Source organism: Manihot esculenta, chromosome 13 (genome assembly GCF_001659605.2).
Source record: "Manihot esculenta cultivar AM560-2 chromosome 13, M.esculenta_v8, whole genome shotgun sequence".
NCBI classification, from domain to species: Eukaryota; Viridiplantae; Streptophyta; class Magnoliopsida; order Malpighiales; family Euphorbiaceae; genus Manihot; species Manihot esculenta.
In genome coordinates, this window is record NC_035173.2 from 210,270 (window position 1) to 236,764 (window position 26,495).

General features: G+C 44.0%; 2 protein-coding genes across 3 annotated transcripts; both read left to right on the top strand.

Moving 5' to 3' along the window:
* Nucleotides 1-9,984: 9,984 nt before the first annotated feature.
* Nucleotides 9,985-24,351, top strand: LOC122721552. The gene is made up of 2 exons (XM_043949494.1): nucleotides 9,985-10,368; nucleotides 23,447-24,351. Exons 1-2 carry the CDS (start codon nucleotides 10,044-10,046, stop codon nucleotides 23,512-23,514), a joined length of 393 nt encoding a protein of 130 aa, XP_043805429.1. The 5' UTR covers nucleotides 9,985-10,043; the 3' UTR covers nucleotides 23,515-24,351.
* On the top strand, nucleotides 20,549-22,380 carry LOC122721551. 2 transcript variants are annotated; one of them, XM_043949493.1, is made up of 2 exons: nucleotides 20,549-20,924; nucleotides 22,167-22,380. In XM_043949493.1, the coding sequence occupies exons 1-2, from the start codon at nucleotides 20,555-20,557 to the stop codon at nucleotides 22,349-22,351; spliced, it is 555 nt and encodes a 184-aa protein (XP_043805428.1). In that variant the 5' UTR covers nucleotides 20,549-20,554; the 3' UTR covers nucleotides 22,352-22,380. The 2 variants fall into 2 exon arrangements, 1 of the variants encoding a protein (XP_043805428.1); XR_006348221.1 differs by lacking the exon at nucleotides 20,549-20,924 and adding an exon at nucleotides 21,727-21,878.
* Nucleotides 24,352-26,495: the final 2,144 nt, after the last annotated feature.

Genomic DNA, 26,495 nt, shown 5'->3' on the forward strand with positions numbered 1-26,495 from the left:
GGGGTTTTAGAACCGGAAGACTGTGCCACTGTCTGCTTAACTGTCCCCTGAATGATGGCACTGGCCTCCATTTTCCTAGCCATATCTACTATGGCATGGAAGCTCTCCCTGTCCACGGATTGAATCAAGGAGGAATACCTGGAATGAAGTTTCATGACATACCTCCTTGACTTCTTCGAATCTGTATCCAGACTCTGCCCAGCAAAAGGCAACAGCTCCAAGAATCTGTCGGTGTACTCCTCTACACTCATATCATCTGTCTGCCTCAACTGCTCAAACTCTATCATCTTCAACTCCCTTGAACTATCGGGAAAAGCCCATCCTGCAAACTCGTTTGCAAACTCCTCCCATGATAAGCTTTCCACCCTTGGGCTCACATAACTCTTAAACCACTCTCGGGCTTTCTTGCATTTTAATGTGAACCCAGCCATCTGCATGGCTCTACAGTCATCCGCCCCTAACTCCTCTGTAATAGTCTTGACCCTCTCAAGATACACAAACGGGTCATCACCTGACTCAAACTGGGGAGCACCCAGCTTCATGTATTCAGTCATCTTGACCTTGCTCCCACTGGCTGAGCTAGGTCTCGAAGGTTGAGTAACTGGGGCTGCTGGTTCTGTAGGTGGTGGAGGTGGTGCAACATTTTCTGAGGTAGGGTTTGCTGGATTTGGATAGTAAGGTGGGGGTGGATACATTGGGTATTGTGAATATGGTGGGTAGTATGGTGGGTATGGCATCTGTGTGGGATAAGGGGTGAAACTAGGGTAATCCGATGTACCTCCCATCGAATACCCGGGATGTTGTGAGAAGTCTGGGTAGTGGGGTGGCTGAACAAATCCCGAGGCCTGAGTGCCTCCTTGGGACTCTCCCATACCTTCCTCTGACATGCTAACTCCCAGACTGCCATCCCTCCTCTGCTCTACATCCATATCATCCCCCATTACCCTCTGACATTTCTCCCTGAACTGTTCCCCTCACTGATCTGCTTCTACCCAGGTCCAGAGACCTTCTAGGGTCTCTTGCTGCTCTTTCTCTGTTAGACCTACTCGACATTGCCCTAGGCAATGCTGGAGGACGGGCGCTCATGCCCTCATCCTCAGGTGGTACTCCAGTCAATCGTGCAGATCGACGAGTTCCTCTCATCCTGCTTTCTGAAAAACCGCACATAACAAACAAACATTAGCACCATATGGTTCATATGGGAACACATGAACCCACATCACATACATTACATATCATAGCATATCAGTAATGCACATGCATATTATCATGGCATTTCACATCATCATACAAGACAGGACTCCACATTCTATCCTAGTGGACATGATCTTTCCTATTATGCTTGACCTTCTATAACATCTATGAGCCCGACACTCTAGGTCCGACCATATGAACCTAGGGCTCTGATACCACTCTGTAACGACCCGAAAATCGGACCGCTACCGGCGCTAGGATCCAGATCGGCTTAAGGCCGCCGGGACCCGTAGCAAGCCTGACATATAACCTGTAAACCTGTATATTCCCACACATGATCAACAACATACATAAAAATTAAAAACTTTTCTTTCCATTCATACACCAAACTCAACCTGTGCATGCACTATACATAACATAAATCATAAACATTGATCCCTCTGTGGGATCTCATCAGTGCCCCCAAATGGGTGACATAACCTGTGTTGAGTTGGTTTGCATAAACGACATAAAAATCCAAGATCATGAATTAAAAGGGATAACAACATTCTATGGTCAAGCACACCTCTAATATCCATAAACATCATTACATAGCTATACTGTACTTTTACATTACATCGTTCTACGATTTGTCATGTCCACATTCTATCTATTACATAAACAAGCTTTACTCTAACCGACCTCCTCTTCTATCCTGTACCTGCAAGCCTGGGGGTAAAGGGAGAGGGGTGAGCTAAAAGCCCAGTGAGTAGAACTATAAAACGTATTAACACTATGTTTCAATGAAATGCATCATAACACAGACAATTCACATAAGGGCTGGGTGAACTTGTCACCAATTAGTCCAAGCTAACTCTGTGCCAGGCCGTAGCATGGGGTCCTGGTCTTCCTGTCATAACATACATTACTTACCATTGTCCCAGGGCCTCCTCTGGGCTCCTGGTCTTCGAGTCCCATAACCGTGCCAGGCCGTAGAATGGGGTCCTGGTCTTTCCTTACTCTGTGCCAGGCCGTAGAATGGGGTCCTGGTCTTCCTGTCATGGACTAATTGGGTCATCCAACATTCACCCACATCAACAACAATCGATGCAATGGGGCATATTCGTGAAAACTAATGCAATCATCCTATTGCATAATCATGATGCATGAAACATGATAAAACATTTATTTTCTCAATTTAAAAGATTAAATTTAGTTCCACTCACCTCTGGCTGACTCTGACAGCACCGAAGCAGCTGAACTCACTGCTGGGGTCCTCGGTTCCTCGGGTCCGAACTTACACAGGTAGACTCAAATGAGGGACCAAACATACTAGAACATAACTATAAACTACTCCCCAAAACCCCTTAAAACATCATGAAACAACCATAGAAAAACATGCAAAGGAGGCCTGGACAGGGCACTTTCGACGGCAGGTTCGGCGGTTGAAAGTCCCTCCAGAGCCGAAAGTTAGGCAGGTTCGGCGGCACCTTCGGCGGCCGAAACTCCCAGACAGAGACGAAACTCATGCATGTTCGGCGGCACTTTCGGCGGCCGAAACTGCCAGACAGAGACGAAAGTCTCCTTTCGGGGGCAGGCTTCGGCAGCCGAAAGGCTTGCCTCCCCAGCCATGTTCGGCGGCCGAAAGTCCTTCGGCTGCCGAACCTGGTTTCTGCCAAAGGGCAGAAACTTGGCTCCTTTTGCACATTTCGCCTCCCAACCTTCCAAACATGCAACAAACCTATTCTACAACACACATACACAAGCATACATGTTCCTAGGAGCCTCAAACCATTATAAACCCCATCTACAACACATCAAGCATCCACATTGTTCATGAACATACATTTTTACCCATAAACATAACCATAACCTAAACATGCATTCTAACCCATAGATCTACTTAAAACTTACTTAAAACATGCAATGAGCTTAAGATCGGCTCTTACCTCTTGAAGATCGAGAGAGAGATGACCTAAACTCGGAGTTGGGAGAGATTGGGTTCTTGAACCTCCAAGCTCCAAAACTTTGCTCAAAAGCTCAAATCTTCAAAACAAAGTTAAAACAAATGAAAATCTTGAAAGATCTAGAGGAAAAATATCAAAGATTGGTGAGGGACGGCAGAGAGCTCACCTTCGCCGAAAATGGGGAAAAAGCTCGCCCGTTTTCGACTAAGGGACCCTTTTATAGTGGCTGGCCAGGCCACGTTCGGGGGCCGAATGTGCCTCCGCATGCATGCCATGTTCGGCGGCCGAACTTGAGGTTTGGCGGCCGAACCTGGACTTCTCTCACTTATGCCTTCGGGGGCCTAAAGCACTCTCGAAGTGCATGCATGTTCGGCGGCCGAACTAGGGGTTCGGCGGCCGAATCTGAGTTTTCCTCCAATGTTATTTTCATGCAAAAACTCATTTTCTTTCATGCTTAAAACATAAAACACATTAAAACATTTTATAAAAACATGGTTCTTACCCTTCTAGAGGCCTCCGACATCCAAGATTCCACCGGACGGTAGGAATCCCGATACCAGAGTCTAACCGGGTATTACAGGTTTGGCATGCAATATCCCTGACACTATGAGAGCGTCTTTAATAAATTTTTGTTGACTGAGTATGGTGCCAGACAAGGATTTGGCAATTTCAAGGCCCATAAGAATATTTAAGGAAGCCGAGGTCTTTAATAGTAAACTTTGTGTGTAAGGCTTCCTTAACTTGTTGAATAGAAACAAAACAAGTTCCTGTAATTATAACATTATCCACATAGACAAATAAAGCTAAAAATTGACCAGAAATAGATCTTGTAAAGAGACAATGATCATTTTTGGACTGCATAAATGAGAATTCAATGTTCCATTATCTTAAGGCTTGTTTGAGGCTAAGAGAGATCTTTTAAGGAGACATACTTGTCTTGGTAGGGCCTTGGTATACCCATAAGGAGGAGTCATGTAAACACCCTCATCCAAAGAGTCATGTAACAAGGTATTGTTAATATCAAGTTGGTAAATTGACCATTGTTTCATAGTAACTAGTGCTATAAAGATTCTTATGGTAACCATTTTTGCAACAGGAGAAAAGCTATCTTTATAGTCTAATCCCTTAATCTGATTATAGCCTTTGGCTACAAGGAGAGTTTTCTATCTTTCAATCTCGTCAGTGGATTGATATTTAATTTTATAGACCCATTTACATCTAATAGGTCTTTTTCCTTTAGGAAGATCAGTTAAAACCCAAGTCAGGTTATCTTCCAAGGCCTAGATTTCCAGGTTCATAACCTATATCCAATTAGGATTGTCACAAGCTTCTATGCATATAGTTGGTTTAGGAGTGACTGTAATACCCGGCTAGAGTCTGGCATCAGAATTCTACTGTCCGGTGGAATCCAGGATGTCGGAACCCTCTAGAAGGGTAATACATATGTTTTCTAAGTGTTTTAGTATGTTTTAATGTTTTAAAGTGTAAAGAAAATGAGTTTATGAAAGAAAAGCACTAAGGAAGAAATGTCAGGTTTGGCCGCCGAAGGTGAAGTTCGGCCGCCGAACATGCATGGCTTTTGGAATCACGTTAGGCCGCCGAAGGTGGTCTGGCCAGCCACCTATAAAAGGTCCTAGGTCGGTGAATGGATAAGATATAGGGTACTCCCGGGAACAGATCCAGGACTATTTTGGATGTACACCTGTAACATCCCATACATGATCAAACATTTTCTGTAAAAACATAAAACTTTTCTCTGAACCAAGGCTCAACCTGTGCATGCACTATCTTTGTACTCATAACCCCTTACTAGAACTCTCATCAATGCTCTAGACGGGTTAAACTCATACAATGTTAAGCCTGGTGATCATACTCATAAAACATTTCAATCACATATTTACATAAACAGACCATGTATAAAAAAAGGGATTTACAATACAACTAGGTCAAGCACACTACTAAACTCTATACAATACTAATACATCTCTTCACAATAGTACATGTCCACACTATGCTATTACAAAAGTCATTACTCTTCCTGTACCCTGCTGAACTTCCCCTTAACTCTGATCTTGCAAGACTGGGGTTAAAGGAGAGGGATGAGCTATACAAGCCCAGTGAGTAGAACAATAAAAACATGTTAATAAACATGCTCACATGGAATGCATCACATCACAAGTAAATCACCTATCTCAGACGGACTGAGTCAAAATTCCCTCAATTTTGTGCCCGGCCCGCGAAGGAGCTCCTCAGGACTTTATTATGCACCCTATGGTTCTCTGTGCTTGGCCCTCTCAGGGCTCCTCAAGACTTTACTACGAGGGCTAATGAATCCACTATGTCCTATCTGTATAAGCAAAGAATAATGCAATGCGTCACATTAGTGTATTCTAGTGCACTCAACCTATTACATATCATGATGCATGAAAGATGCTAAAAGCATTTGATTTCTCATATTAAACACATTAAGTTTAGTTCCACTCACCTTTAGCTGACTCTGAACTGACTCTGAATACTCTAAAGCAGTGCTCACTGCTGCTCTCCTCGGTTCCTCTAGTCCGTTCCTACACAGGTGGACTCAAAATGAGGGACCAAACTAACTCAAGAACAACTCTAGAATCCTCCCCAAAAACCCCCCTAAAACATCCTAAAATAATCAAGTAAAACATGCAAAAGAAGACTAGACAGGGCACTTTCGGCTGCAGGTTCGGCGGCTGAAAGTCCCTCTAGAGCCAAAACTCAGCTACTTTCGGTGGCACCTTTGGCTGCCGAAAGTCCTCTCCAGAGACGAAACTCATGCATGTTCGGCGGCACTTTCGACGGCCGAAACCCCCCTCCAGAGCCGAAACTCCAAACTTTCGGAGGCAAGCTTAGGTAGCCGAAACCACCTCCTTAGCATGTTCGGCGGCCGAACCCTCCTTCAGCGGCCGAAACTGGATTCTCCAGTAAGACAGAAACTTGTTCTGCTTTATGCAAAACTTACCCAACTTCACTCAAATATGCAAACCTCTATTCCACAACCTGCATATACTCAAGTATAGGCACAAAGAGGTCCAAAACTACCTTAAAACCCCAACAAACAACACATCTCAACACATAAACATGCTTTGACCACAAATCAACCAAAAACTCAACTTACCCTAAACATGCCTCTCTACCCATAAAACCTTCAAAAATCATGAAACGAAGTTCAGGATCTTCACTTACCTCTTACAAACAAGAAGATAAAGGATCCCAATGTGGAGATATGAAGCAACTCTCTTCCAAAGTCTCCACACTTCAAAACTTTGGTTTTTAGCTCAAAACCTTCAAACAATCATGAAAACTCATCAAAACTTTGAAAGATTTAAAGAAAACATGAAGATCACTCAAGGAAGATCATGGTCTCACCTCTGTCTGTGGATGAAAAGAAAATCTTATCCATTCACCGACCTAGGGCCTTTTATAGGTGGCTGGCCAGACCATCTTCGGCGGCCTAACGTGATTCCAAAAGCCATGCATGTTCGGCGGCCGAACTTCACCTTCGGCGGCTGAACCTGGCATTTCTTCCTTAGTGCTTTTCTTTCAAAAACTCATTTTCTTTACACTTTAAAACATTAAAACATACTAAAACACTTAGAAAACATATGTATTACCCTTCTAGAGGGTTCCGATATCCTGAATTCCACCGGACAGTAGAATTCCGATGCCAGACTCTAGCCGGGTATTACATTCTCCCCCCTTAAGAACATTCGTCCCCGAATGTTCTTCAAACAATTAAACACATAAAAAGGAGGAAAACTAACCTCAAAACAGATATGGATATTGCTGGAGCAGAGACTCCCGTGTCTCCCAAGTGCATTCTTCTAGATTGTGGTGGTTCCAAAGGACTTTCACCATTTGAATTTCCTTGTTCCTTAGCTTTCTGATCTGCGTGTCAAGGATCCGCACTGGCTGCTCTACATAGGTGAGATCTCCAAGGATCTCTACATCAGGCTCACTAAGAACCTTACTTGGATCTGACACAAACTTTCGGAGCATAGAAACATAGAAAACTGGGTGAATTATTTCCATAGAAGCAGGTAAATCCAGCTTATACGACACATTCCCGATCTTCTGCAAGATCTCAAAGGGTCCAATGTACCGTGGAGCTAGCTTACCTTTCTTTCCAAACCGAACCACTCCTTTCATTGGAGACACCTTCAGCAATACCATATCACCCTCCTGAAACTCTATCTGCTTCCTGCGGACATCTGCATAGCTTTTCTATCTGCTCACAGTAGTTCTGATTCTCTCTCTGATAATGGGCACCACTCTGCTGGTGAGTTCTACTATCTCTGGCCCTGCAAGAGCCGCCTCTCCTACTTCTTCCCAGCAAACAGGTGATCTGCAATTCCTCCCATACAAAGCTTCATAAGGGGCCATCCCAATGCTAGCATGATGGCTGTTATTGTAGGCAAACTCCACCAAAGGTAGATGCTGCCTCCAAGAACCGCCAAAGTCTAACACACACATTCTGAGCATATCCTCTATGGTCTGGATGGTCCTCTCAGACTGTCCGTCAGTCTGTGGATGGAAAGCAGTGCTAAAATCCAATCTTGTGCCCATCGCACTCTGCAGACTTTGCCAAAATCTGGAGGTGAACTGAGGTCCTCTATCTGATACGATAGACACTGGCACTCCATGCAACCTTACTATCTCGTCCACATAAACCTGTGCCAGCTTATCCACAGAGTAAGTACTCCTAGTAGGGATGAAGTGAGCAGATTTCGTCAGTCTATCCATGATCACCCATATGGAGTCTAATCTGTTGGACGCTGCCGGTAAGCCCACTACAAAATCCATAGCTATATTCTCCCATTTCCACTCTGGAATCGGCAGTGGGTTAAGCATTCCAGCCGGCTTTTGATGTTCCAGTTTCACCCTCTGATAAATCTCACAGGCGGACACAAACTGTGCCACTTCTTTCTTCATAGCTGGCCACCAATACACTCTCTTCAGATCCTGATACATCTTGGTGGCTCCGGAGTGAACACTGTACCTTGCATTATGAGCTTCTGATAGAGCATAAATTAGTCCATTTTATGTTAATATTATTGATAAATATTTACGTGATTTCTGCTTAATTTATTGCTTTTAATATTATTTTGCAGAAAATGGTATAAAAGGACAATTTGGAGAAAATCCCCCTAAAACTGCTTTATTTGGAGCCAAGAAATAAGTGGGCAGCAAAAGGACACTTGGGCCCGCACATAGCAGCCCATGGACGCGCTTCGCATGAACCATTCCCGCGCATTCAAGCTCACGCAAATGGGCCACTCCACTTTCACAATCTTCACGCCAATTCCTGCACTTGCATGTGGAGCACATTTCACCTTCGCGTGGACCAATGCCTGTACATGGACCACGCAGCCCACTCACGCCATGGACCAAGCACAGGCGCTCCACTCACACGCACACATGGGCAGGGACACAACACTCCACGTGGCCCACCAAGCGCTCAACGCACACGGCCCGTTCTCACCGTTCAGCGCAACATGGGCCGCCTTCACCAAAGCATTTCACGAGGACCAGGCTCACGCGATGGGGCCACACCCAAACAGCCCACTCATGCACACAATTTACCGTGGACCGAACTCCTCGCCATCCGCACATGCACCGTGGCCCACCATCCCGCTTCATCAATTCACGCAGGACCAGCGCCCGGGCCAACATCGCGCGCATGGACCCGCCGAAGCTCCCGCCCACGGCCCACACTCCCACTTCGTCAACTTACACACGGGACCGCGTGCGTGGATGGCAACTAGGGCTCCTCTGCACTCTATTTAAGGGACCTTAAGTTCCAGAAGAAACACAATTCACAATTCAACTTCAATTCGGCAATTTCCGCAAGAAGGCAGAAGGCAAAAATCGTCCATCCTTCGGTTCCTTCTTCCTCTTTTATTTTCCTTTTAATTTTCTGTTTTTAATTCGGCCAATGAGTGGCTGATTTCTTTAATTCTAGTTGAGGATTGGTTGAAACTAAGGTTGTTTAATGGGTTGTGAGATCTGAACATAAATTATTGTCTTTGGTTTTGTTCAATACTTATGCAATTGATACTTTAATTACATGATTACTTTGTTGTTTTGATCAAATTGGCCACTTGATTTTAATTGCAAAGTTAATTGATTGTTAGCTGGGATTATTTTTAGTCCGTAATTGCTGGAAATATTCTGATCTTAGAACACTTGGCGTAAAAACCAAGGAATTGCATGATCTAGCGTTATCTTCATACGTTTGGGTAGCTAGGATTGGATCTCTCTATTTCTTTATGCAATTGACAATTGTTTTGATGCCTATGACCCAAGGACGTTCCTTGGCAATTTGTTAATTAGTAATTAATTAGATGACGTTCCCTAATTAATTTAATCATAAGGAGAGACATGGTGGTGAGAAGCGTCTTCCACCCCCATAACTAATCTATTGAACCAATCAAGATAATTTAAGTTTCAATGATCAACCCAAACAACCAAAGTGGATCCGTATCTTCAACTAGGCTTTTCTCATATTGATTTACTCTTCTATTTTAATTAGTTGCTTTATATTATTACTCTCATTATTAGTTACTACAATCAATCTCAAACCCCTCCATTTTACTTTTATTGCAATTTATTTTTATTCTGTTTCTAGTTTATCTCATTTGATCTCACTTTCAGTCTTTTATCTCATCTTTAATTTATTATTGTTTCAGTTCATTTTATTGGTCTTGTTGAGAAAAATAAATAGGTAATCAATTCTCTGTGGATTCGATCCTTTCACCACTATCTGCAGTTGTAAAATTGTTGATAACCAGGAAGGTTATTTTTGACCGGCTTGACAACCGCGAGTCAAAAATTGGCGCCGTTGCCGGGGAATTGATTTCACTTGTTTGTTTGTTTTTTTTCATGACCAGATCTGAACACAGGGACACACTGCCCTTTGATCCAGAAATTGAACGCACTCTCAGAAGACTTAGAAAGCAAGCCGCAGAAGCTTCATCTGAAGCAACCGAATTTTACCAACAAGCTGCACCAATGGCTGAACCTATTCCACAAGATGCTGCCCCAAATGGACTTGCTATCCAGAATCAAATAGTCCAAGAAAATCCAGCAAATAGGCCTCAAGAACAAGGAGAAAGAACTATGGGAGAATTGGCAACCCCTGTAGGTGACTATGCACCACTTTGCATCACCTACCCACCTCTGACAATTCCCTTTGAACTGAAGACAGGTTTGATACACATTCTTCCTAAGTTTAGAGGTAGAGAAAATGAAAATCCACACAAGCACTTAAAAGCATTCAATATGATCTGTTCATCTGTGAAACCTCAAGGTATCTCTGAAGACCAAATTAAGTTAAGAGCCTTCCCCTTTTCATTAGAAGACTTTGCTAAAGATTGGTTATTTTACTTGCCACCTGGATCTATTACTTCTTGGGATGATATGGTCAAAGCCTTTTTGAACAAATACTTCCCAACCCATAAATCAATTGGCATAATAAGGGAAATCACAAGCATAAAGCAAAAACCATCTGAGGACCTTTATGATTATTAGGAAAGATTTGAAAGACTTTGCACAGAATACCCTCAACATGACATGTCAGACAAGGCCCTTATACAATTCTTCTATGGAGGATTATCTCCCTCAGAAAGAAATTTCATTTATGTAACCTGTGGACGCTCCATTGAAGACAAAACACCTAGACAAATGAGAGAATTAATCTCCACTCTTGCAGCCTCATCTAGGCAATATGGAGAAGAGAGGCAACTACAAAGGGCCAATGAGGTAAATTTTCCTTCTATGTCTGAACTAACATCTGTTATAAAAAATGTTGTGGTAGATGTGGTACAATAGATTCAAGCACCCCAGCCACCTAGGCCATGTGGGATTTGTTTATGTGTGGGACACCCAACTGATCAATGTCCCACACTCCAAGAAGACCATCAGCAAGCCAACGCCATTGGGAGGTACAACAACCAGCCTAGATATGATCCATACTCCAACACCTATAATCCAGGTTGGAGAGACCATCCCAATTTCAGCTATGGAAAGGGCAACACTAATCAGAATCACCAAGGTTACCAAAGAAGCCAAGTCCAACCAGCACCTCCAGTGGACAATAACACTATGAATGAAGTAGTGAAGACCTTGCAAATGATACAACAACAGATAGGACAAATGGCCACCTCCATAAACAGATTGGAAACTCAAGGAAAGTTGCCATCCCGAACTAAGGCAAATCCCAAAAAAAATGTAAGTGCCATTACTTTGAGAAGTGGGAAAGAACTTCAAGATGCAAAATTTGAGGATGTAACGACCCGAAAATCGGACAGCTACCGGCGCTAGGATCCGGGTTGACTTAAGGCCGCCGGGACCCGTAGCAAGCCTAACATGCATCCTGCGAACCTGCTTAATCCCATACATGATCAGCAACATACATAAAAATTAAAACTTTTCTTTCCATATACATCAACCAAACTCAACCTGGGCATATACATACTTAACATAATCTTAACATTGATCCCTCAATGGGATCTCATCAGTGCCCCCAATGGGTGACACAACATATGCTGAGTTGGTTTACATAAATGACATAAAATAACCAAGATCATGTATTAAAAGGGATTACAACATCTATGGTCAAGCACACCTCTAATCATCCATAAACATCATTACATAACTATACTGTACTTAAGACATTACATTACAATCCGATCATGTCCATTGCTAGCTATTACATAAACATGACTTCTTTACTCTATCCGGACTCCCGCTCTATACTGTACCTGCAAGCCTGGGGGTAAAGGGAGAGGGGTGAGCTAAAAGCCCAGTGAGTAGGACTATAAAACATATTAACACTATGCTCCAATGAAATGCATCATAACACAGACAATTCACACAAGGGTTGGGTGAACTTGTCACCAATTAGTCCAAGTTAACATAGTGCCAGGCCGTAGCATGGGGTCCTGGTCTTCCTGTCATAACATACATTACTTACCATTTCCCCAGGGCCTCCTTTGAGCTCCTGGTCTTCGAGTCTCATAACCGTGCCAGGCCGTCGAATGGGGTCCTGGTCTTTCCTTACATAGTGTCAGGCCGTAGCATGGGGTCCTGGTCTTCCTGTCATGGACTAATTGGGTCATCCAATATTCACCCACATCAACAACAATCGATGCAATGCGGCATATTCGTGGAAACTAATGCAATCATCCTATTGCATAATCGTGATGCATGAAACATGATAAAACATTTAATTTAAAAGATTAAGTTTAGTTCCACTCACCTCTGGCTGACTCTGACAACACCGAAGCAGCTGAACTCACTGCTGGGGTCCTCGGTTCCTCGGGTCCAAACCTACACAGGTGGACTCAAATGAGAGACCAAACATACCTGAACATAACTATAAACTACTCCCCAAAAACCCCCTAAAACATCATGAAAACATCATAGAAGAACATGCATGAAATGGCTGGACAGGGCACTTTCGGCGGCAGGTTCGGCGGCCGAAAGTCCCAGACAGATCCGAAAGTCCTCTTTCGGGGGCAAGCTTCGGCAGCCGAATGCTGCCTCCTCAAGGGGGTTCGGCTGCCGAACCTGGTTTCTCCCAAATGGGCAGAAACTAGGTTCAAACGAACCTCTTGCCTCCCAAAACCTCAAATCATGCATAAACTTGTTCTACAACATGCATACTTATCATACATCACACCTAGGGGTCTCAAACTATCATATACCCCAACTACAACACTTCAAACGCACACAATCAACATACATTGATCAAAACCATCATCAAAACCCATAAACTCAACATATAACCTAACATGCATTTCTACCCATAGATCTTGCATAAAACTTATTTAAAACACATAAGGAGCTTAAGATCGGCTCTTACCTCTTGAAGATCGAGAGGGAGACGACCTAAACTTGGAGATCCACGAAAATGAGCTCCTGAGTTCCCAAAGCTCCAAAACTTGTTTCAAAGTTCAAAACCTTCAATGCAAGCTTAAAACTCAAGAAAAATGGTGGGGATTTGAAGGAAGAACACTAGATTTGGAAGAGGGAGGTCGGAAGCTAGCTGTGGTCGAAAATGGGAGAAAGCTCGCCCATTTCGGCCAAGTGACCCTTTTATAGGTGGCTGGCCAGGCCACGTTCGGGGGCCGAAAGTGCTTCCGCATGCATGCCATGTTCGGCGGCCGAACTTGACTTTCGGCGGCCGAACCTGGGTTTTCCTCCAAGGACTTTTCATGCAAAAACTCATTTTCGTTCATGCTTAAAACATAAAACACATTAAAACATTTCATAAAAACATGGTTTTACCCTACTAGAGGCTTCCGACATCCGAGATTCCACCGGACGGTAGGAATTCCGATACCGGAGTCTAGCCGGGTATTACATTCTCCCCCCCTTAAGAACATTCGTCCCCGAATGTTCCTCAACTAGCTCATGCAAAGCATACAACATATTATACACATAAAACACATAGAGACTAACCTTAAAAGAGATGAGGATATTGCCGGAGCATAGACTCCCGTGTCTCCCAAGTACATTCTTCCAAATTGTGGTGGTTCCAAAGGACTTTCACCATCGGGATTTCCTTGTTCCTTAGCTTTCTGATCTGGGTGTCTAGGATCCGTACTGGCTGCTCAACATAGGTGAGATCCTCTTGGATCTCCATATCAGGCTCACTAAGAACCTTGTCCGAATCTGACACAAATTTCCTCAACATAGAAACATGGAAAACCGGATGGATTCTCTCCATTGAAGCAGGTAAATCCAGCTTGTACGATACATTCCCAATCTTTTGCAAGACTTCAAAAGGTCCGATGTACCGCGGAGCCAGCTTACCCTTCATCCCGAACCGAACCACTCCTTTCATTGGAGACACCTTGAGCAATACCAGATCCCCTCCTGAAACTCTACTAGCCTTCTGCGGATGTCTGCATAACTCTTCTGTCTGCTTGCAGCAGTCTTGATTCTTTCTTTGATTAAGGGTACCACCCTGCTGGTGATCTCTACTAGCTCAGGCCCTGCCAAAGCCTTTTCTCCAACTTCTTCCCAGCAAACGGTGACCTGCACTTCCTTCCATATAAAGCTTCATATGGAGCCATCCCAATGCTAGCATGATGGCTGTTATTGTAGGCAAACTCCACCAAAGGTAGATGCTGCCTCCAAGAACCGCCAAAGTCCAGCACACACATTCTCAGCATATCTTCTATGGTTTGGATGGTCCTCTCTGACTGTCCGTCTGTCTGTGGATGGAAGGCAGTGCTGAAATCCAATCTGGTACCCATGGCATCCTGCAGACTCCGCCAAAACCTGGAGGTGAACTGGGGTCCTCTATCTGACACTATAGAAATAGGAACCCCATGCAGTCTGACTATCTCTTCAACATACACCTGCGCCAACTTGTCCACAGAGTAGCCACTCCTGACAGGGATGAAGTGAGTAGATTTGGTGAGTCTGTCCACAATCACCCATATGGAGTCCAATCTGTTGGACGTCGCCGGTAACCCCACTACGAAGTCCATAGCTATATTCTCCCATTTCCACTCTGGAATAGGTAGCGGGTTAAGCATTCCAGCCGGCTTCTGATGTTCCAGCTTCACCCTCTGACACACTTCGCAGGCTGACACAAACTGTGCCACTTCTCTCTTCATAGCTGGCCACCAATAAACCTTTTTCAGATCCTGATACATCTTGGTGGCTCCGGGGTGAATGCTGTATCTTGCATTATGAGCCTCTCTCATAATGTCTCCTTTTAGCCCTATGTCATCTGGTACACACAAATGACTCCCATAGCGGAGGATCCCCTTATTGTCAAATCTGAACTCACTGTCCTTGCCTGACTGAACAGTCCTGGCAATCTTCACTAACTCTGGGTCCTCATGCTGTTTCTGAGCCACCTGCTCCAGAAACACGGGTGTCACTTTCATCTGAGCAACCAAGGCACCTGTACCAGACAACTCCAACTGTAGACCTTCCTCAATGAGCTTGTAAAACTCCTTCACCACTGGTCTCCTCTCTGTCGTGATGTGGGATAGACTACCTAGTGACTTCCGGCTTAGGGCGTCTACCACGACATTCGCCTTACCCAGATGGTACTGAATCTTGCAATCATAGTCACTCAGCAGCTCTACCCATCTCCTCTGTCTCAAGTTCAAATCTCTTTGACTCAGGATGTATTGCAGGCTCTTATGATCTGTAAAGATCTCACATTTTACCCCATAGAGGTAGTGCCTCCACATCTTGAGTGCAAAGATTACTGCTGCCATTTCAAGGTCATGTGTGGGGTAATTCAACTCATGCTTCTTTAGTTGCCTCGAAGCATAAGCAATCACCCTCTCATTTTGCATCAGTACACAACCCAGTCCCACGCGGGACGCATCACAAAAGACTGTAAAGTCCTCATCACTAGATGGCAGAGCTAAAACTGGTGCTGAAGTCAACCTCTTCTTAAGCTCTTCAAAACTCTCTTCGCATTGGTCAGTCCACAGAAACTTTTGATTCTTCCTGGTTAATCTAGTCAGAGGAGTTGCTATTTTCGAGAAGTCCTGAACGAACCTCCTGTAGTAACCTGCCAAACCCAAGAAACTCCTGATCTCCGTTACTGAAGTGGGTCTAGGCCAGTTAGCCACAGTTTCTGTCTTCTTGGGGTCTACCTCAATACCATTCTCTGACACTACATGCCCCAAGAACGAAATGCTCCTCAGCCAGAACTCACACTTAGAGAACTTGGCATACAAGCCATGTTCCCTCAAGGTCTGTAGAACCAACCTCAGATGATGGGCATGCTCCTCTGCATTCCTGGAATACACTAGGATATCATCTATGAAGATAATAACGAAGTGATCCAGGTATTGGCTAAACACTCTGTTCATGAGATCCATGAATGCTGCAGGGGCGTTGGTTAACCCGAACGGCATTACAAGGAACTCAAAATGCCCATATCTGGTCCTGAAAGCTGTCTTTGGCACATTCTCTGATCCTCAGCTGGTGGTACCCAGATCTCAGATCTATTTTGGAAAAACAACCCGCTCCTGCTAGCTGGTCGAATAGATCGTCGATCCTTGGCAAAGGGTACTTGTTCTTGGTAGTGACTTTGTTCAACTGCCTGTAGTCGATACAAAGTCTAAGAGATCCATCCTTCTTTCTCACGAACAAAACTGGAGCACCCCAGGGTGAGGTACTCGGTCGGATGAAGCCCTTGTCTACCAGCTCCTGCAACTGCTCCTTCAACTCTTTCAATTCTGCTGGCGCCATCCTGTAGGGAGGGATAGAGATCGGTCGGGTTCCAGGCATCAGTTCTATCTCGAACTCTATCTCCCTAGCAGGTGGTAAACCTGGCAGCTCGTCTGGGAACACATCTAAGAACTCTCTAACCACTGGCACCGAGGCGGGCTCTCTAACCTGACCACTAAGCTCTCTCACATGAGCCAAATACCCCTGACATCCCCTCCTGAGCAACCTACGAGCCTGAAGAGCTGATATCAGACCTCTAGGTGTACCCCTCCTGTCTCCTCTGAAGACAACCTCAGACCCATCCTGACCTCTGAACCTGACTACCTTGTCCCTGCAGTCCAAGGTAGCACCATGGGTAGATAACCAGTCCATCCCTAGAATGACGTCAAAATCTGTCAAATCTAGAACCACTAGGTCGGCGGACAAGCATCTTCCCTCAACAAACACAGGACTACACTGGCAGACTGACTCTGCCACTGATGGATCACACTTGGGTCCACTGACCCAGAGAGGACACTCTAACCCAGAAGTCATCAGATCTAACCTCCCCACGGCTCTCGGAGCAATAAAAGAATGAGATGCACTAGGGTCCATCAAGGCATACACATCTGAACAACCAATAATTAAGTTACCTGCCACCACGGTGTTAGATGCATCTGCCTCCTGCTGTGTCATTGTGAAGATCCGTACTGGAGCTGATGGACCTTCACCTCTGAAACCCGCTGAAGAAGAGGCTGCTCCTCTCCTTCTGCCTCTGCCACTGGCCTGAGTCATGGCTGGAGCTGCTGGCTGCGCTACACTGCTTGAGGCTGTCTGCTGGGACTGAGCCATCGGGACTGCTCTTGGACAATCTCGCGCCATATGCCCCTCCTGACCACATCTGAAACAGGCATTCGTCCCAAACCGACATACTCCCCTGTGTGGCTTACCACACTTCGCACAAACTGCATTGTCCGCACCAGAGCTTGAGCCACTCCCAAATCCCAGACTGGACTTGACTTTATTCCAGAACTTATTCTTCATACCCTTGGACTTACCCCATCTCTTACTGCCTGAAGCTGTTGCACTCAGAGTAGAGGGATCTAATCTTCCCCCACCCGGAGTTTTAGAACCAAAAGGCTGTGCCACTGTCTGTTTAACTGCCCCCTGAATGATGGCATTGGCCTCCATTTTCCTAGCCATATCTACTATGGCATGGAAGCTCTCCCGGTCCACGGACTGAATCAAGGAGGAATACCTGGAATGAAGCTTCATGACATACCTCCTTGACTTCTTCGAATCTGTGTCCAGACTCTGCCCAGCAAAAGGCAACAGCTCCAAGAATCTGTCGGTGTACTCCTCTACACTCATATCCTCTGTTTGCCTCAACTGTTCAAACTCTATCATCTTCAGCTCTCTTGAACTATCGGGAAAAGCCCAACCTGCAAACTCGTTTGCAAACTCTTCCCAAGACATGCTGTCCACTCTCGGGTTCACATAATTCTTGAACCACTCTCGTGCCTTCTTGCACTTAAGCGTGAACCCAGCCATCTGAATGGCTCTGCTGTCATCAGCCCCTAACTCCTCTGTAATAGTCTTGACCCTCTCAAGATACACAAACGGGTCATCACCTGACTCAAACTGGGGAGCACCCAGCTTCATATATTCAGTCATCTTGACCTTGCTCCCACTGGCTGAGCTAGGTCTAGAAGGTTGAGCAACTGGGGCTGCTGGTTCTGTAGGTGGTGGAGATGGTGCAACATTTTCTGAGGTAGGGTTTGCTGGATTTGGATAGTAAGGTGGGGGTGGATACATTGGGTACTATGAGTATGGTGGGTAGTATGGTGGGTATGGCATCTGTGTGGAATAAGGGGTGAAACTAGGGTAATCCGATGTACCTCCCATCGAATACCCGGGATGTTGTGAGAAGTGTGGGTAGTAGGGTGGCTGAACAAATCCCGAGGCCTGAGTGCCTCCTTGGGACTCTCCCATACCTTCCTCCGACATGCTAACTCCCAAACTGCCATCCCTCCTCTGCTCTACATCCATCTGGTCCCCCACTTCCTCTGACAATCCGCCCTGAACTGTTCCTCTAACTGATCTGCTCCTACCCAGATCCAAAGACCTCCTAGGGTCTCTTGCTGCCCTTTCTCTGCTAGACCTACTAGACATTGCCCTAGGCAATGCTGAAGGACGGGCGCTCATGCCCTCATCCTCAGGTGGTACTCCAGTCAATCTCGCTGATCGACGAGTTCCCCTCATCCTGTTTTCTGAAAAACAGCACACATAGCACAAACATTAGCACCATATGGTTCATGTGAGCACACATGAACCCGCATCACACATCACATATCATAGCATATCATTAATGCACATGCATATTATCATGGCATTTCACATCATCATGTAAGACAGGACTCCACATCCTATCCTAGTGGACATGATCATTCCTATTGTGCTTGACCTTCTATAACATCTATGAGCCCGAAAGTGCTGGACAGGGCACTTTCGGCGGCAGGTTCGGCGGCCGAAAGTCCCAGACAGATCCGAAAGTCCTCTTTCGGGGGCAAGCTTCGGCAGCCGAATGCTGCCTCCTCAAGGGGGTTCGGCTGCCGAACCTGGTTTCTCCCAAATGGGCAGAAACTAGGTTCAAACGAACCTCTTGCCTCCCAAAACCTCAAATCATGCATAAACTTGTTCTACAACATGCATACTTATCATACATCACACCTAGGGGTCTCAAACTATCATATACCCCAACTACAACACTTCAAACGCACACAATCAACATACATTGATCAAAACCATCATCAAAACCCATAAACTCAACATATAACCTAACATGCATTTCTACCCATAGATCTTGCATAAAACTTATTTAAAACACATAAGGAGCTTAAGATCGGCTCTTACCTCTTGAAGATCGAGAGGGAGACGACCTAAACTTGGAGATCCACGAAAATGAGCTCCTGAGTTCCCAAAGCTCCAAAACTTGTTTCAAAAGTTCAAAACCTTCAATGCAAGCTTAAAACTCAAGAAAAATGGTGGGGATTTGAAGGAAGAACACTAGATTTGGAAGAGGGAGGTCGAAAGCTAGCTGTGGTCAAAAATGGGAGAAAGCTCGCCCATTTCGGCCAAGTGACCCTTTTATAGGTGGCTGGCCAGGCCACGTTCGGGGGCCGAAAGTGCTTCCGCATGCATGCCATGTTCGGCGGCCGAACTTGACTTTCGGCGGCCGAACCTGGGTTTTCCTCCAAGGACTTTTCATGCAAAAACTCATTTTCGTTCATGCTTAAAACATAAAACACATTAAAACATTTCATAAAAACATGGTTTTACCCTACTAGAGGCTTCCGACATCCGAGATTCCATCGGACAGTAGGAATTCCGATACCGGAGTCTAGCCGGGTATTACAGAGGAGGAAAAGCAAGTTGAACCAAAGCGTACATCATCTGAGACACCCTCTGCACAACATCCAAGGCGATCTGAAGCCTCTTCATCACAATCCGCAGCTCCTCCTGCGCAAAAGACTGACCCAAAGGTAAGCTTTCACATTCCACCTCCTTTTCCCAAGAGATTTGAAAGAACACAAAAAGAAAAGGAAGAAAAGGAGATCCTTGTCACTTTCAGAAAAGTACAAATCAATATACCTCTGTTAGATGTTATTAAGCAGATTCCCAGGTACGCTAAATTTCTGAAAGAACTTTGCACTAATAGGAGAAAGTTTGCAGAGAGAGAAAAAGTAAGTGTAGGTGAGGTTGTGACTGCTGTTATTAAAAGAGAACTCCCTACTAAATGCAAAGACAAAGGTATGTTCGCTATCTCTTGCAAAATTGGGAATGTTGGTATAAGGAAAGCCATGTGTGATCTTGGTGCATCCATAAATGTCATGCCTCTCTCCATCTATAAATCTCTCAATGCATGTGCACTCAAAGAAACAAGAGTTGTGATTCAACTAGCTGATAGATCTGTAGTATATCTCATAGGTGTTCTAGAAGATGTGTCAGTCCAAGTAAATGAGCTTGTCTTTCCTGCTGATTTTTATGTGATTGATACTAAGGAAGATAATTGCAATGCTAGTTCTGATATACTTCTTGGACGTCCTTTCTTGAGTACTGCTAGGACTAAGATTGATGTGCATGATGGGACTCTCACTATGGAATTTGAAGGGGAAGTCATTAAATATAATGTCTATGATTCTATGAAATATCCACATGATATGTCCCATGTTTATGGTCTTGATATTGTTGACTGCTTGAGCCAGGAAATTTTTGACAAAAATCAAGATGATATTCTTAACAGTGATTTCTGCAGAGATACTGATCAGGTACAAATTGAGAGCCAGACAGAGCCAAAACTGAAAGAAACTGTTTGTAGCATCCAGCAGATAGTTTACAGTCAAGCACAGAACGAGGGAAACTCCCTCCAGAAGGATGCACAGAAGAGCCTTGCGCCATCTGAAACACCTTCATGCGCAACTCTTCAGCTCCCAATGCAAAGCTCACCCGCGAATCCTCGTCTGCAGTCCAGTTTTGCGCACAAGGAGCCCCCTAAGGCCAGTCCTGCACAAGGTAAACAATCTAAAACCCTTTCTGACAAGATTCCAATACAAGCAAGCTCTTCTAGTCCTCCTTTGCAACACCCTCCTAAATCTGAAGAATGTAAGGATGATCTCCTTGAACAAATCTTCCTTGTCCAATCTGATGAACCATGGTACGCAGACATGGTGAACTACTTAGCTACAGGTAACTTGTCTTCTGACATGCCAAAGCACACCAAAGACAAAATAAAGAAAGATGCCAAATACTATGTTTGGGATGAACCATATTTGTGGAAACATTGTGCTGACCAAATGATAAGGAGATGTATCCCAGACCAAGAAATAGCTTCTGTTCTTACTTTTTGCCATTCATATAGTTGTGGTGGACACTTTGGTCCGAGAAAGACTGCTCATAAAATACTTGAAAGTGGCTTGTTTTGGCCCACTATTTTTCGAGATGCTTTTCTGTTTTGCAGATCTTGTGCTAGGTGTCAACAAACTGGAAATCTGAGCAAAAGGAATCAAATGTCACAGAACCCCATCATGGTCTGTGAGGTGTTTGATGTATGGGGTATAGATTTCATGGGCCCTTTCCCACCATCCTTTGGATACACTTACATCATTCTTGCAGTGGATTATGTATCCAAGTGGGTGGAAGCTAGAGCAACAAAGACTGATGATGCCAAGGCAGTGATAGACTTTGTGAAAACCAACATCTTTGCCAGACATGGAGTGCCAAAGGCAATCATCAGTGATAGAGGGACCCACTTTTGCAACAAGGTAGTAGAAAGTCTCCTCAGAAAGCACAATGTGATCCATAAAACATCCACAGCCTACCACCCTCAGACAAATGGGCAAGCTGAAGTATCCAACAGAGAAATCAAGGCCATCCTAGAAAAAACAGTGTCCCCCAACCGAAAGGATTGGAGTTCACGTTTGGAAGATGCTTTATGGGCCTACAGGACAGCATACAAGACCCCTATAGGTATGTCACCTTACAGATTGGTCTATGGAAAAGCTTGTCACCTTCCAGTTGAACTTGAACACAAGGCATATTGGGCTGTAAAGAATTGCAACATGGACCTCAAAGAAGCTGGACACCATCGCAAGTTGCAACTACAAGAGCTAGAAGAGATAAGACGAGATGCATATGAGAACTCTTGGAACTACAAAACAAAAACCAAAGCCTCCCATGACAGTCATCTTTCAAGAAAACAATTTGAGGTTGGTGATAAAGTTTTACTCTTTGACTCTTGTTTGAAATTGTTTCCAGGAAAGCTACGATCTAGGTGGATTGGACCATTTATAGTGGAACATGTCTACCCCCATGGAGCTGTAGACATCAAAAGCATAGAAACTGGAAAAATCTTCAAAGTAAATGGGCATCGATTGAAACCATATTATGAAGGATTCTCAGTTCAAGTAGTGGAAGAAATTCCACTCTCTCGGTCTGAATAGTGATCATGCCATGCACACCACACCCCAGGGGAGTACTCAGTTTCTTTTGCATTTTAATATTTTCCATACATTGAGGACAATTCATGATTTAAGTGTGGGGGTGCATATCTCTTCTTCTCTCTTTTGCAACTTCTCTTTTCAGATTTTTCAAAAAAAAAAAAAAAAAAAAATCTTTCAGTTATGCGATTTATACTTTCAGTTTTCTTTTAGTATATTTTTGCTTTCAATAATACACACACAACCACAACCATCTTCTTCTTTTTATTTTGCTCTACTCAAAACTGATGAACTATGTTGAATGAGTATTTCTTTCCATGACCCCATTGATGTGAAAACTCTTTAAACTTATGTTGAATCACTTGCAGTGGGTTATATTCATGCTTGAGAATTGCCTTTTGAATTGAATCTTTGAGTTTGCCATGGTGAAAAATATATTGATGACCCTCAGTTGATTGAGAATAAATTAAAATTGTGTGAATGAACTTAATGTGACTTGATTTAGCGATTGGTGTTGATTTGTCCAAATCATTGAGAGAAAGAAAATTCAGCAAAGGCAAAGACCTCAAAAGCACAAATTGAAAATTGTTCCAATGGTCAAAAGACTATGAACAAGGAAAGTAGCCACTTGGATAGGTGACCAACTGAAAAATATAAACCTTCAAATCAAAAATAGGTTGGTGACCTTTCCAAGCAAGATCTAAAGTGCAAAAACCTGAATAAAGTACTTCAAGGTAAGGGCAAGTCAATCCAAAAGCTAGAAAAAGTCTTAAACAAACTAATGTGCATGTCTCTCTTGAGGAAAACAAATCCTAGCCATGGTAAGCAAAGGGAAACAAGGAAAGGAGGTAAGTAATCTTCATGCATATATTCTTCACTGCAATGCTTCAGAATAGGTGTCTAGAGTAAGAGTTTAAGTGGAAATAAGGATTTAGAGTGAGAAAGCTTATTTGACTATGTTTATTTGCTTGAGGACAAGCAAAAGGTTAAGTGTGGGGGTATTTGATAGAGCATAAATTAGTCCATTTTATGTTAATATTATTGATAAATATTTACGTGATTTCTGCTTAATTTATTGATTTTAATATTATTTTGCAGAAAATGGTATAAAAGGACAATTTGGAGAAAATCCCCCTAAAACTGCTTTATTTGGAGCCAAGAAATAAGTGGGCAGCAAAAGGACACTTGGGCCCGCACATAGCAGCCCATGGACGCGCTTCGCATGAACCATTCCCGCGCATTCAAGCTCACGCAAATGGGCCACTCCACTTTCACAATCTTCACGCCAATTCCTGCACTTGCATGTGGAGCACATTTCACCTTCGCGTGGACCAATGCCTGTACATGGACCACGCAGCCCACTCACGCCATGGACCAAGCACAGGCGCTCCACTCACACGCACACATGGGCAGGGACACAACACTCCACGTGGACCACCAAGCGCTCAACGCACACGGCCCGTTCTCACCGTTCAGCGCAACATGGCCCGCCTTCACCAAAGCATTTCACGAGGACCAGGCTCACGCGATGGGGCCACACCCAAACAGCCCACTCATGCACACAATTTACCGTGGACCGAACTCCTCGCCATCCGCACATGCACCGTGGCCCACCATCCCGCTTCATCAATTCACGCAGGACCAGCGCCCGGGCCAACATCGCGCGCATGGACCCGCCGAAGCTCCCGCCCACGGCCCACACTCCCACTTCGTCAACTTACACACGGGACCGCGTGCGTGGATGGCAACTAGGGCTCCTCTGCACTCTATTTAAGGGACCTTAAGTTCCAGAAGAAACACAATTCATAATTCAACTTCAATTCGGCAATTTCCGCAAGAAGGCAGAAGGCAGAAATCGTCCATCCTTCGGTTCCTTCTTCCTCTTTTATTTTCCTTTTAATTTTCTGTTTTTAATTCGGCCAATGAGTGGCTGATTTCTTTAATTCTAGTTGAGGATTGGTTGAAACTAAGGTTGTTTAATGGGTTGTGAGATCTGAACATAAATTATTGTCTTTGGTTTTGTTCAATATTTATACAATTGATACTTTAATTACATGATTACTTTGTTGTTTTGATCAAATTGGCCACTTGATTTTAATTGCAAAGTTAATTGATTGTTAGTTGGGATTATTTTTAGTCCGTAATTGCTGGAAATATTCTGACCTTAGAACACTTGGCGTAAAAACCAAGGAATTGCATGATCTAGCGTTATCTCCATACGTTTGAGTAGTTAGGATTGGATCTCTCTATTTCTTTATGCAATTGACAATTGTTTTGATGCCTATGGCCCAAGGACGTTCCTTGGCAATTTGTTAATTAGTAATTAATTAGAGGACGTTCCCTAATTAATTTAATCATAAGGAGAGACATGGTGGTGAGAAGCGTCTTCCACCCCATAACTAATCTATTGAACCAATCAAGATAATTTAAGTTTCAATGATCAACCCAAACAACCAAAGTGGATCCGTATCTTCAACTAGGCTTTTCTCATATTGATTTACTTTTTTATTTTAATTATTTGCTTTCTATTATTACTCTCATTATTAGTTACTACAATCAATCTCAAACCCCCCATTTTACTTTTATTGCAATTTATTTTTATTCTGTTTCCAGTTTATCTCATTTGATCCCACTTTCAGTCTTTTATCTCATCTTTAATTTATTATTGTTTCAGTTCATTTTATTGGTCTTGTTGAGAAAAATAAATAGGTAATCAATTCTCTGTGGATTCGATCCTTTCACCACTATCTGCATTTGTAAAATTGTTGATAACCAGGAAGGTTATTTTTTACCGGCTTCGACAACCGCGAGTCAGCTTCCCTCATAATGTCTCCTTTCAGACTTATGTCATCTGGTACACATAGGCGATTCCCATAGCGGAGGATCCCTTTGTTGTCAAATCTGAACTCTACACTATTGCCCAACTGAACAGTCCTGGCAATTTTTACTAACTCATGGTCCTCATGCTGTTTTCGAGCCACCTGTTTCAGAAACACTGGTGTCACTCTCATCTGTGCTATCAACGCACCTGTACCAGACAACTCTAGCTGTAGCCCTTCGTCGATGAGCTTATAAAACTCCATCACCACTGGTCTTCTCTCTGCTGCTATATGGGATAAACTGCTAAGTGATTTCCGGCTTAGGGCATCTGCCACAACATTCGCCTTATCTGGATGGTACTGAATCCTGCAATCATAGTCACTGAGCAATTCTACCCGTCTTCTCTGCCTCAAATTCAGCTCTTTCTGACTCAAGATGTACTGTAAACTCTTATGATCGGTGAAGATCTCGCATTTAACCCCATAAAGATAATGCCTCCACATCTTGAGTGCAAAGATAACTGCCGCCATCTCTAGGTCATGGGTGGGGTAATTCAACTCGTGCTTCTTCAGCTGCCTAGAAGCATAAGTAATCACCCTTTCATTCTGCATTAAAACACAACCCAATCCCACTCTGGACGCATCACAGAACACTGTGAAGTCCTCATTACTGACAGGCAGAGCTAACACCGGTGCTGATGTTAATCTTCTCTTTAGCTCTTCAAAGCTCTCTTCACATTGGTCCGACCACTCGAACCTCTGGTTCTTCTTGGTCAGTTTGGTCATAGGAGCAGCTATCTTTGAGAAGTCCTGAACGAACCTCCTGTAGTAACCTGCCAAACCCAAAAAGCTTAATCTCAGTCACTGTGGTGGGTCTGGGCCAGTTAGCTACAACCTCTATCTTTTTGGGGTCTACCTCAATACCTTCTGCTGATACTACATGCCCCAAGAATGAAATGCTCCTCAACCAAAACTCACACTTAGAGAACTTGGCATATAAACCATGCTCTCTCAGTGTCTACAGAACTGTCCTCAGATGATGGGCATGCTCCTCTGCATCTCTGAAATACACTAAGATATCATCGATGAAGACAATAACAAAGTGATCCAGATATTCGCTGAAAACTCTGTTCATGAGATCCATGAATGCTGCAGGGGCGTTAGTCAACCCGAACGGCATTACTAAGAACTCATAATGCCCATATCTGGTCCTGAAAGCTGTCTTTGGTACATCTGCCTCTTTGACTCTTAACTGATGATACCCGGATCTCAGATCTATTTTAGAAAAACAACCTGCTCCAGCTAGCTGGTCAAATAGATCGTCGATC

Excerpts from the sequence above, each read along its gene's own strand:
- LOC122721552 (XM_043949494.1), top strand. The coding sequence starts at position 10,044 with ATGACCAGATCTGAACACAGGGACACACTGCCCTTTGATCCAGAAATT. Across the intron at positions 10,369-23,446 it reads TCCCTTTGAACTGAAGACAG|AAAATGGTATAAAAGGACAA; the intron begins GTTTGATACACA and ends ATTATTTTGCAG.
- LOC122721551 (XM_043949493.1), top strand. The coding sequence starts at position 20,555 with ATGAAATATCCACATGATATGTCCCATGTTTATGGTCTTGATATTGTT. Across the intron at positions 20,925-22,166 it reads TAAGGCCAGTCCTGCACAAG|GAAAGCTACGATCTAGGTGG; the intron begins GTAAACAATCTA and ends AATTGTTTCCAG.